Source organism: Asterias amurensis, chromosome 15 (genome assembly GCF_032118995.1).
Source record: "Asterias amurensis chromosome 15, ASM3211899v1".
Classification (NCBI taxonomy): domain Eukaryota; kingdom Metazoa; phylum Echinodermata; class Asteroidea; order Forcipulatida; family Asteriidae; genus Asterias; species Asterias amurensis.
Window position 1 is genome coordinate 5,056,001 of NC_092662.1, and position 13,420 is coordinate 5,069,420.

General features: G+C 39.0%; 1 protein-coding gene across 8 annotated transcripts in view; it reads left to right on the plus strand.

Moving 5' to 3' along the window:
- Window positions 1-13,349, plus strand: part of LOC139948061 (DENN domain-containing protein 1B-like) — a 45,527-nt gene extending 32,178 nt beyond the window's left edge. For all 8 annotated transcript variants that reach the window (XM_071946068.1, XM_071946072.1, XM_071946071.1 and 5 more), the window contains 2 exons: window positions 5,731-6,463; window positions 8,466-13,349. In XM_071946068.1, coding sequence (XP_071802169.1) covers window positions 5,731-6,463; window positions 8,466-8,491 — 759 coding nt within the window. In that variant the 3' untranslated portion in view covers window positions 8,492-13,349. The remainder of the gene's footprint in view (window positions 1-5,730; window positions 6,464-8,465) is intronic.
- The last annotated feature ends 71 nt before the right edge of the window (window positions 13,350-13,420 follow it).

The window sequence follows — 13,420 nt, forward strand, 5'->3', positions numbered from 1 at the left end:
ATTGGTAAAATCATGTTACAAAAGTTGTTTCTACATGCTAATATAATTTGTTGTCTCACTTAATCAACAGTTATTTTTGTGGCTTACAAAGTACATGTAACTTAGGTTACAAACGTACGACTGCAGTCAAATGATGAATAGGGTAGATGGCCTTAGCTTTCGATCCAATCCGGACCTTCTTCAGAGGCATAAAACAAGTACAAACAAATACATATCCATTTATAGAAAAAGAGAGGGGGAAAGGGATTAAGGAAAGGATCCAGAAAGAAGCGGGAAAATAACAGCCAATCAAAGTTTCTTTTTCAGAGACAATATTGGTGGCTAAGAACCAATAGGAGTGAAGTGGCGAGGACGAAGGATGTTTAGAATGAAAGGATGGGTTACTGGACCATAAAAGTGGTAAATGTATTGTTCGACAACAATGCAGGGAGACATGAAAGGGTAGGATTAGAGCGCAAGTTGCATCATGATGCAACTAACAATGGTCAATTAATAAGAATAGCAAGATCAAAGGTATGATTTTAAAAATAGGTATGAGGGACCTGTGGAAAAAAAGGGGGGGGGGTTACTTACATCAGATATAGTTACAGTGATGAATTTATAAAAACAACTTTAAACAAGATTAATTAATACTTTATGTACAGAATATATACAACATATAAGTTCTTAGGCCGAAGTGAAGTGGAGGGTAATGAGAAGTTATTTAACACCAGTGTTTATGTTAAGTCCAAAGGGTTTGACTGTCTTGAGTTGGTGAATCCAGTGTGATTCTCTACTCTTGCGGTGTGTGTCATCACCATTGCAAGCTTCAATCACCAGAAGTTCAACATCACTGACACTATGATTGGGGCTGTTGAAGTGGATAGAGACTGGGTACGGTTACTTAGTCTTTATGAAAGAGACATGATTCGCAAAGCGAAGACTAAGTTTGGTCTTAGTCTCTCCCACATATTGTAGCCCACATCTCTTACATGATATGACATAGACTACATTAGACGTGCTACATTCAGAGTTGGTCTTGATGTTGTATGAAGAGCCAGTGGTATGACTCTTCACCTTAAGTGAGGGCTTAATGTGCAGACACGTTCTGCATTTAGAACGGGTACATTTGTGACAGCCCAGTATATCTGTCGGGGGTTGTGTTTGGACTGTACCTGGGGGAAGTTTGGCCCTGACTAGTATGTCACCAAGGCTCTTAGGGCGGCGGAATGCAACCATGGGAACCTTAGGGATTGCTGAGTGTAACCTGCTGGAGGAGTGAAGTATAGGCATGTTATTATTGAGAATTGAGGGAAGTTTGGGTAGTTTGGGGTGGAAGGTGGTGACCAAAGCAACTCTATTGGTCAGAGCTTTTTTAGCTCCCGTGTTAGTCAACAGAGTATGACGAGGTACGTTGAGAGCCCTGTTGATAGCAAGTTGGACCCTACGTTCGCTGTGTCCCCTAGATACAAGGTGTTTCCTTAGCTCTGATGAGCGCCTCTTGTACAGGGTATCTGTGGAACAGATACGCCTGATACGTAAGGCCTGACTGTAAGCAATTGTCTTCTTACAGTGACTAGGGTGACAGCTATTGGAGAGAAGGTACTGGTGGGTGTCGGTGGGTTTACTGTAAACATCTGTTACAAGGCCATTAGGAGACTTGGTTATTGTCACATCTAGAAAGTTCACACTGGTGAGAGATTGTTCGGTAGTGAACTTTATGGTGGGGTGAAATGAGTTGATATGGTTAATAAACTCATCCAAGCTGTCTTGGTCACCACACCAGATGGAGAAAATATCATCAATAAATCTCCACCAAAGATTTGCAGTCAAATGATCATACGATCTCCCTTTTCATTACATTCTCAAGCTGCGTTACATACATATTGTACCTTTGCCAGATAGGGTTACTCTCAGTTTGAGCCTGTGATTTATTGTGTTTGACAAAGTGTACTTTGAAAGAGCTGAATTTTAAACTAAGCACCAGGCAAAGAGGAAATGGATCCAGTTTCTTTGGCTCGTGTTCGGCTTCTGAAATGGAAATGAGAATGAATTGAGGGACTCCTCCGATGCCAAATTCTAATCTGTTTGTACTAGCTTTCCGATAGATAAGTTGAACTAGGAACTGGTGTCTTACTCAGGTTGCAATAAGTATTAACATTGATTAAAAAAAAAGGTACACGTATGGTAAATACTCAAAACAAATGTTGATCTTAAAAACTGACTTGGTAATGAGCATTGGAGAGATCTTGATAGTAAAAAACATTGTTGGAAACGACTCCATCTGAAGTAGCATAAATTTTGAGAAAGAGGTAATTTCTCACTAAAATAATAAAATACTTCTAGCGAGAAGTCTTTTATTCATATCTGAAAGCACAAAAATTCGTCCAACAAGGGTGTTTTTTTTCTCTCACCATTTCCTCGCAACTTCGATGACCAATTTAGCTCAAATTTTCACAGGCTCGTTAATTTATGCTTATGTTGCGATACAACAAGTGAGAAGACTGGTCTTTGACAATTACCAAACGTGTACCTTCCCTTTAAAGGATTTGGGTACTTTTTGTTACACAAATCACTATGCCCACAGATTTACATTAAATGTACACCGTTTGAAGATAATGATAGTAGAAAGCTTCCCTGAACATATTAGATGCTGAGGTGCTGTAGTTTTTGAGAAATGAATTAAACAATGTCATGACAATTTGTTTTTACATGCTAAAACAATTTTCGTCTCATGATCAGTGAGACGAAAATTATTTTCATGACATTGTTTTACTCATTTCTCAAAAACTACAGCACCTTCGCAGGTAATATTTTCAGGGAAGCTTTCTACTATCATTATCTTCAAATTGTGTAAGTTTGATGTAAATCTGTGGACATTGCGTTTTTTGTCCCCCCCCCCCCAAAAGCACATAAACCCTTTAAGGAACAGGTAGGCCTAATTGAGTTATTAACAGAAGAATAAAATAGATAAAGAGCAGAATTACTAACTAAGCCTACTTGAAGGGGGAAAATTGATCCAGTTTCTTTGGCTTGTGTTCAGATTCTAAAAAGGAATTGAGAATAAATTGATTAAAGCTTGTTAAACAGGGACTCCCCCAAAGGGAGACTTTGGAACGCTAGGTGGCAGCAGACTTACCAGGTAAATTTCCATTGTCTACGTTGTTCTGAGCATGCACACATTACCAAGAACAATGGATTTTACCTGGTAAGTCTGCAAGCGTCCCAAAAGTCCCCTATTTGCAATTTACTCCTTTTCCGGTATATTGAGTCCTCATAATATATTTTGTGTGATTGTTTGTTTGTTTGTTTGTTTGTTTGTTTGTTTGTTTGTTTGTTTGTGTGTTTGTGTGTTTGTTTGTTTGTTTGTTTGTTTTAGGTTTTTGTTTGTTTGTTTTTTTTTTGTTTTTTTAAGGGGGATGAGTATCCCCAAAAATTGCTTAGAGTAAACTCAACTAGTAGTTAACGCAGCTACCATTCCCTGGCCAGTCCACTAGTTTTATATGTCGCTCATCGATGATGTTCTTTCTATCCACTGACGGCTGGATAAGTTCTCTTAAGGCAATTAACACTCAGTTTATTTGAAATATATATTATAAACCAATACTCTGTTATTCACAGGAAACCAAGAGCTGTGATTTTATACAGTTAATTTCCGTTAATCCCGATATAATTTAGTCATGGTTTTGCTGTGTGCTTTGGACCTACTTGTTTTCCCCCGAAGAGAAATTTACTTCAAACTTGTTAATACAGCAACTGATTATCCCAGAGATACTTTATATCGGGACTGGTGTTGAGTAGGCGCGTGTTGCTTTGGCTTAACTGGCGACTTATCAGCAAAAGAAAAACCCAGCCGAGTTTATATTTTATTATTCCTGTCATCCTCTCATGTTTGTTGATTATCTTTGTCGCTCATCGAGGGGAAAAAGACATTAAAAGCTTAAACCTATGCTTGAGGCCGCCAGCAATATCTTTTGGGACACTAAATGTATGACATAAAATGTGTGAAGGCATTTTATATGCACAAAATAGTTAATGGCCCTGATGTTTTGACACTAGCACAATCCCCGAAGAATGAGTTATCGTTTCATATGCTCTCCTGAGAGCCCATTTTCTTCCCTTCCGGAATCGAAAATAAATTTTCTTGCTATTGCCGTTCCCCGCGCTGGAAGTAACTTGTTTTCCTCTAGCCATCGTTATTCATATAATAACCTGCTCCTGAACGTTCCACGTTGCTGGCACTCCTGGGGTGATCACTTTTCGACTCAGACAAGCAGATACAAAACTCATCTCAAACCATATCTATTTCAGAAAATTATGGCGGCACAGTTGTGAATAAAGATCTGACTCGCAGGATTAATTTCACACTGGCTCATAAATAAAAAGCCAAAATAAAGCTGGGCTGGCTTGATATTTATTTATTCATTTATTTCTTTTTGTTTTATTTTGTGTCGAAATTTGATTTGCAAATTTACTCATTTTCTTTTTACGGAATCCCTATTCTTGCTTACGAATTCCTAAGGGGTTACCATAAGTAATACATTAACAGTTTTGTAACGAAGCGACCTGGAATATTTAATGCGATTACTAGTTCAGATTTTACCCTACTTTGGATTGAAATTCTCAAAATTCCCACATAAAAATGCAATTATAATGTGTTGTTTTGTTGATTCTTTATTAATATGAAGAACAAAAAGTTGAACTAGGAACGTGTTTCTTTTTAAAGGCACTGAACACTATTGGTTATAATTACTCAAAATAATTGTTAGCATAAAAACTTAGTTGGTAAAAAGGAATGGAGAGCTGTTGATAGCATAGAACATTGTTAAAACCGGCTTCTTCTGAAGTACCTTATCTTCCGAGAAAGAAGTGATTTTCCACGAATTTGATTTCAAGACCTCAGAATTACAATTTGTAGTCCAAAAATCTAGCAATTGAGAGACCAAATCGGGTGTTTTTTCTTTTATTATTATCTTGCAACTTTGATGACCAATCGACCTAAAGTTTTCATAGGTTTGTTATTTTTGTGCAGTGAGAAGACTGGTCTTTGACAATTACCAAAAGTGTCCAGTGTCTTTAAACATTGATAAATTAATAAGGTCCCAGGTAACTGAGTCATCAACAGAAAAACAGATTGTATTGCATTGATCTTGTGGCAAATCATTTTGAACACATAAAAAGGTGAAATAGGAACCGGGGTCAATTTCACAAAGAGTTAGGACTAGTCTTAACTAAGGACCAGTCCTAGGAGAAATTAAAAACGTATGGCTAGTCCTAAGTTAGGACAAGTAACTCGTCCTAAATTGAGATAAGACTAGTCTTAACTCTTTTTGAAATCCACCCCTGGTGTATTACATTATTTAGGTTGCAATAAATGTAAACGTTGAATAATGAATAATAAGTAATCTGGTAAGAAAAAGTATAAACAATTTCAATACAAAATTTGATAAAGTTTATCTTTTGGCAATTTTTTGCAATGTTTGAATACACTGGTAAGGGGATTTTATGGTTTCATTTGTGGGGAGTAATTTGAACGGAGTCCGTTTGACATTATTGATTTCAATCCCAGTGATTGGATGATCAGGTTGGTGTAGAGGTATTTTTTCGTGCCTTCCTCCTCTTGAAACTGGGTTCAAATCACTCCAAGGGCACTACTTATTACAGCTGGTGGGTTTTCCTCCTTGGCTTCACAACCAGAATAAATGAAATGAAATAAAACTAACTGAATTGATTTCTCATTCACTCCTCCAGAAGCTATCAGCGGATGATACACCGGTTCCGATGCCGCGACGGAAGAAAGTTGAGCGCCCACTCATCCCTCCCCCACCCATCCCTCCAAGGCGAGAACGCCGGATGGGCCCCACATCGAACAAAACGTTGATTGATATCAGTAATGGTGATAGGACTCAGATCCATGGTGACGGCTCCACCGTGGTGCAGAATCCACTGGGAGTCGACTGCGAGGATAACACCCTTGCTTTCCAGTCAGTCCACGTGAACAATAATGCTGGCATGTCCTACATGCAGGAGGAGATCCCGCGAAACACGTCAGCGACAACCCTCCTGTCGGATTACGGACTCAACTTCGGTGTACCACTCTCTGTCGATCAAGAGAGGGCGCCATCATCCACGCATAATCTTTGCGTGCCGGGTCTCCGAGCGACCAGCAGCAGCCCAAACTTAGAGAGTTACACCTCCAGCAGGAATCCATCTCAACAGGTTCTAGTAGAGCAGCCTCCCGCGAGTACCCTTCCTGATCTACTCTGTCCAGCCAATACGTTACCAAGACAAACCATGAACCTGGTCCCAGTGTCGAGTGGACAGGAGAGGCTGCTGGCCAAACAGACACTCGGCCAGTACCAGGTTCACTCTCACATTCAGCAAGTCCCGCTACAGCCTGCTGCCGCGGCTGAGAACCCGTTTCAGGCCGCTGCCGGTTCCAAAGATCCGTTTGCTGACCTTGTTTCGATCCAACGACAGGGAGGTAAGTTTTCATCTTTAAATATTTGATCCACAATTTTTCTCTTTTTTTTCGCCACTTGAAATGCTGAGGTACTGTTGCTTTTGAGAAATGAGTGAAACAATGTCACAAAAATAATGTAAATATGTATGCTAAAATAATTCTTGTCTCACTGAGACGATAATTATATTCTTGACACGTTTTACTCTTTTCTTAAAAACTACACCACCTCAGAAAATCTGTGGACGTTGTCGTTGTGTTTTGTGTCCTACAAAAAGTACCCACACCCTTTAAGTATTGATTAGTCTTTGTAGTGAGAGAGTTAGAGGACTCTGAAATAATATAAAAAGCCCCGATCTAAATGTCATTGGAACCCGTAGGCTAGACACGTAAACAATTTGCAGTCTAAAGCCTGCTTCTATTAAGGACTTCCAGCATGTCTAGTGGTGTTCCAGTTGGCTTGATTTGAGGAACGTGAGTTGAACACTCTGGTGTACCAGATGGCAACTAAAAAGATTTTTGAGTAAATTTTCTTTCTCTACTTAGTTTTCGGTGGCATGCGCATACCTTTTTATGTTGTAGCTTTTACCAAGTCTGCTGCCACCTAGCTTCTGAAAAGTCTCCCGTTTTTGTGATATAACACCCTAGAAATTCATAGTGTGACATAATCGAGGTGGGGCGGGGGGGGGGGGGGGGCGAGGGGGGTCTAGCAGACCAGACTCAAGTTATGGTCGTTAAGTCATCAGGGTGTGGGTTCGAATCCTTGTCATGACACTAGTGTCCTTGAGCAAGATGCTTTGCTATTGCTTCTCTTTACCCCTGAGCAGTCTTCAATGTACAAATAATAAAAAGGTTTCCTGCGAGGGTATAGGTTGAAAAGGCCTTCAGAGCACCGTGGCAGCTCGGGCTGTCAAATGTACTATAAGAACTAGTCATCATTTACTTCATGTTCCCAAAACTCGTCTGGCAAGTTACGGAGACCGTGCCTTTTCCAGCTGCGTACCGCGTCTCTGGAATTCCTTTCCAGACGAGCTGAGGGACACACCTGATCTGTCTACATTCAAACACAACCTCAAAACTCATCTGTTCAATTTGTCTGCTTGCTAGCATCCGGCGTCTTTGAATGGTACCTTCCAGATACTGTGCGCCTTATAAATTTTTTGTTATTATTATTATTTGTTATTATCATTAGTACTATTATTTGTATTGTACTTTCTTATCATTTCACCTACTGGAAAATTTTGAGCCGCAAAAAAATCTTTCACAATGGTGCGTGATCCTCTAACGCTTAATTTCTTGTCTTACACAATCTGCTGAACAAACATGACAATCAAAAATATGTGTAAGGGTTTTTAAATAAATAGACTGATGAATTTGATTTAAGCTTGATGGCCACCAGAGAGTCGCTGACTAAATAATGTTTGATTTAGATTTATTGGCTTTTCTTTGGTTTCCTTATTGATGAACCTATTATTTCTATTTTTGAAGCTGTGGAGGATTTTGTTATTCAGGAACGTCAATATACATGAAGCTTTAGAGCAGAGGCGGTGTGTTATTTTTAAAGTTAGAATCCATTTAGTAAAATGCGATCATTTATCTTGTGTGTGCCAATGGCAATATCTGATAAACCCTGTTTTACTAGCACATGGGAGAAGTTTTACTAGCCCTTATGTATTGTCATAAGAGATTATCCCCTGCCAAAAAAAAATAAAATATATAAATAAAATATAAAAAAAATATAAAAATTAAAATGTTGACGGTCATTAATGTTGAGGCAATCTGTATTCATCATTAATTTTTTGGTAGGTCTTCAAGCCGTCTCTCAAAACGTTTTTGTTTCCCCACTGAGAGCCTCTTGTATGTTTTCTTTTGTTTTGTTTTCTACTTGTAAATGTTATTTTGTTTTTCTTGTGAGGTGCTGTGTTAATTATAGAGCGCCATAGAAATGTTTATCATTATTATAATAATTATTATTAGAGATTACTGTCCTAATTGACATCAAGTGTGTGTTTTTTTTTTCCCCCAGTAACGAGCCCTACGTGGAAAAAGTAACACCATACAAGAAGGATGGCCATGCTGCATTATGAACTACTGACCTTTGGCAAGCACCTTTAGTTAACCTCCTCCATAGTAAGGTATCCCCCTATAACAAATATGAAGCTGTGCATCATTAAAGGTAGGCTTTCGCTCTCTAGTTTTTTTTCTTCTCGGAATTCCCTTCAGGATACAACCAGGGGCCGACTTTCATGGAGCTGATGAAGTGCAGATATTAGCTAAGCACAACAAAATAATGCTTACCAGAATGAGGTTACCAGCCAAACTACCATGTCACGCGTACAATTTGCGGCTGGTATCCTGCTTATTACTTAAAGCCATTGGACACTTTCGGAACAGAACAAAAGTTAAAAGTTCATAGATTTACAAATAACTTACAGGGTTTACAGAAGGTAATGGTGAAAGACTTCTCTGGGTATATTATTCCATGAAGTGCTTTACTTTTTGAGAAAACATTAAAACAATATCAATTCTCGATAGAGAGAATTACGGATTTATTTTAAACACATATGTCGTGACCTGGCGAAATATGCAGAAACGAGGGTGGGTTTTCCCGTTATTTTCTCCCGACTCCGATGACCGATTGAGCCTAAATTTTTACATGTTTGTTATTTTATATATAAGTTGTGATACACAAAGTGTGGGCCTTGGACAATACTGTTTACCGAAAGTGTCCATTGGCTTTAAGCAGGTTTATGAAATTGGACCCTGGCCTCCCGGGGAAGGGGAAGTACAGAGGTCTCTTTAAAGGTGATGCAACTTTCTTAGTCTGTTTAGACTTTCCCAGTCTCGTGACTCAAGTTCACTCCAAACCACCCCCAAAGTCTTCGCTTGCCCCAAAATTTAATTTTGAAAATTTACACTTTTTTTGTATGGGACCTCAAATGTGCAGTAGATGCCTTGGGTGGCGCCTACAGCCTGGTCTGCAAATGCAAATGCAGAGCAAATTTTTATGTCACATGACTGTTTTTCGCAGTGAATTGTCACTCAAACTGTTGCGAAATATTTGTTGTAAATTGGCGGCGTCAACATTTGCATTTGCAGGATGTACGAACCAGGGTTTAGCGAGAACTGAAACCCAAGCTGTACTTTTGAAAACAACCAATTGTAACACAACTGCCTTTTAATAAAAAATCAAGCATTAACATGGATCCCCAGAAGGTAATGTCTTAATCTCAGTATACCATAATTCAGTGGGTCTAGAATCCTGACCCAAGGGATTGCAATGCAGGCATTGTGACTAACATGGGTCCTGGTTTATTTTATAATATCCAGACGTTTTTAGTGCTGTATAAAAATTATGACTCAATTCTTGTTGATTATACAGAGCATGTAGATTGAAACTAATTTATGAATTAATATTTTGTAGTAATTTGAGTTTTCCCCGATTGAGTACAACCCTTCATTTATATATATAACTCATTTTTCCTCCCCCCAAAACAATTTTGTTTGCCCTTCCAGAGATTGCTTAGCAAAAGAAATTTGCTAAGCAAAGTTTAGCAGGGAGCCAGCTACAAGCATGCTACAATTGCATCAAAATGTGGCTTGTAACTATGTTCCGTAGTGAAGGGGGCTGCCTGTACTTCTGTGCTTAGCAGCTTCACAAATTTTCCCCAATTCATGGCTCTGCGCACTGCAAATTGTTTGCACTTACGCTGCCGCTTAACGGTGTGATACTGTGAGCTGTGAAGCTTCATTGATGTACGCGGTTGGGCGCGCACACAGTTTGACGTACAAGATGGCGACTTTCATTGCAAAAAAGGGGCTGTTCAACACGGTCTAAACAACTTCAGACTGGTTTTCTTTGAAAAGGGGTCGTGTCGTCAGTATCAATGCAGGCCTGTGGTAGTTCATGGAATTATCAACTCTTACCCAGTTACGCGCTATTTGTGGGTATGATGCGTAGAGAGGGCGCACACAAGCAGACTGGTTGAGAGTTGATAAATCGGTGTACAGCAGCCACAGGCCTGCTGTGATCATGGTGACGCTGCCCCTTTAAGTTCCGTTCAGTCAGAAACAAAATATTACCATAGTGATCATTTGATGTGAAATACTAAATGATTGGTTTCCATGGCATTGTATTTTAGCTCTAACGAGCAGTTGACGCAATGATTTACATTTCGTTTGTATTGTACACGCATTGTTTTATTTCAGGGTGGGGGGACAAGTTTGAGGGGTTGGTTTTAAAATTAGGACAGTATTCCTTTTTTGAGGCTGTATTTTTTCCTATTAAAGTGGTGTAGTAATTACTCAGAAGGGGTTATTTTATTTAACGATCTACATGTATACAACAAGATTGCATGTTAAGTCACTGTGACTTTATTCACCAATTATAAAAATCTATTTATGAAGTTCAATACATGTGTGGGCTTATGGCAGGGCCCTAGTGAGGTCTTTTACATAATGGAAGGATAGACCCTAGGAAGTGTTCAACTTTGACCCCATTGATCAATTATTTAGAAATGTGAATAATAGAGCCATAATGACTGGTTATCACAAACCTGGGCCCAATTTCATAGAGCTGCTAAGCACAAAAATTTGCTTAGCATGACATTTCTTCCTTGATAAAAACAGGATTGCCAACCAAATGTCCATGTGATTTTCAGGATAAGCAGTCAACAGCTGATTACTAGTAACAAGCAATATGCAACAAACAGAAATTTTGTTGGTAATCCTGTTTTTATCAAGAAAGAAACTTCCTGCTAAGCAATTTTTTATGCTTAGCAGCTCTATGAAATTGGGCCCAGGTCAGGTCGTAAGGTTGTCATGCTGACATACAAATCTCTTCACCAGTCCGCACTTCATTATCTTCAAGATCTCCTACATCCATGTACATGTACCCTACGCTCCAGCTCTACCTCTCAACTAGTCCCATACACCACTCGCACAAAGTCTTATGGCCACCGCTCGCTCTCATATTCTTCACCCTCACTCTGGAACTCTTGCCGCACAACATCAGAACTGCTCCAAACCAGAACATTTTCAAACATCTGCTGAAAACTTACCTGTTTACTCATTAATTTTTGTTAAGCGCTTCGGGACTGTTGTGTGAACCGCTATATAAGTGCCGTTCATTATTATTATTGTGCGTGTGTGTATGCCAACAGAAGGTAGACAGTTCACATTTTGCAACCATCACTTAATGTTTCAATGGGCATTCAAAACTAAAAGTATTTCGTTGTGAGTACATGATTTTATTAGTATTGGTCGAAAGAGGATTTCTCTAGGTGGTATTTTAGCGGAGTGGATCTTTTCTCTTGAAGACAATCTTAGCATACCGATTGAAAGTCACTACATTATTGAGGACCACTGGTTGTTCTGTTCATATAGCCACTACAGCGCTTAGAGATACTGGTACTTGGTGTCACTGAGATACTGGTACTTTGTTTCACCACAAATCTTTTTAGCCATGAATGGAAACTGGAACAAAGCCGATTACCTTTTGGTTCACATTTAATTTGTAGTTCAGCAGTTATGATTGTTTTTTTTTAATAGAGAGGCAAGGCAACCTTTTTTTCCTGAGAAAATGTGGCATGAGTTGATTAATAAGACCCTTCACTGTTTGTGTTGGGTTTAGATAAAACTCTGAAACTGTTGGTAACGTTTTCCAGCATGTTGACCAACCATTCATAAATACCTCAGACAGTTTCGCTATTCCTATTGGTGGAGAGCGCGTCACGTGGGTGTGTTTAAACCTTTGTTTGTAACCGGTTGTGAGCGGAGAGTCTGCGCTAGTCTTGATGCAAGACGTTTCTTGTTACGGGCGATGCAGGCGCTGTCGGTTTGCTCTATGGTGAGTTGGCCGCGCTGTGTTTTAAAGGAAAACCAGAGAATATGCACCAAGACTATACGCGCATGCGCACGAATGGAACTGGAAAACACACGCGTACGGACATTGTACTGAACATACCATGGAGGTGGAAACATACAGAGCTCAAGCACTCGTAAAGGGATAAGTCTTACAGAGTTTCTTACTTTATTACGCCTTTTAACCAAAAAGGTATTTATGAATGGGAATAATAGGGTAGCTACTAGTTCTTTCACGGTCGTTTAAAACCTTGCATGGTCGAATTGCGTGGTCGAAAGGCCCTCGCCTTCGGTTCGGGCCTTTATATCACACTGCAGTTCGACCATGCCTGTTTTAAACGACCGTGAAAGAACTAGTAGCTACCCTATTATTCCCTTATTCAAAACCATTCAATTCAACTGCATGGGTTTTTGGAGGGTTTGCACAACTGTGTGTTCAAAATAGTTCACCCTATTCAGCCCTATAGTATATGACTCTTCCTCTTCTGTGCTGTACACAGATAGTGTCACTGTAGTATAATACCTAAGTGTAAGGCCACATGCTATCCTATTGTATGATTGCATAATTTATCTGTGGTCAAAACCAAATTGGATGATATTGAATTGTGAAATTGTAGTAGGGTTAAGTAACAGAAAAATTTTGTTATAAACTACCCTCTGTACATCAGCGGAAAGTATGTGGTGTAACTTTTTCATTGGGGATTATTTATTTGTTTGGTTGTTACTGGTTTGTTTGAAGAAGGATCACTAATATAGATTTAATGAAATATTTTATAATTATGTACAGTTTTTAGATATTTTTTTGTTTATGTCTCAATACAAATGTATACAATTCTTCCCAAGAAAGGATCATATTGAATAAAATTGTAGCCATGGAACTGTATTTTATTATCATCAAAATGTCATAATTTGTTGTCGTTTGATAACATTACTGATGAACATGACTTGAACTTCCATAATATTTTCCAGCAGGTGAAAGGAAGAAACAGGTTATAACGGGATCTGGTTGAGTAGTCATGGACTTCATGAACCGAAGTGAAGAAAGTGGAAAATGTGCGAGGAAGGAGATTATTAGTATGTTTGAACATAAAAATGCCAGTTTGAAGTTTATTGATGTCA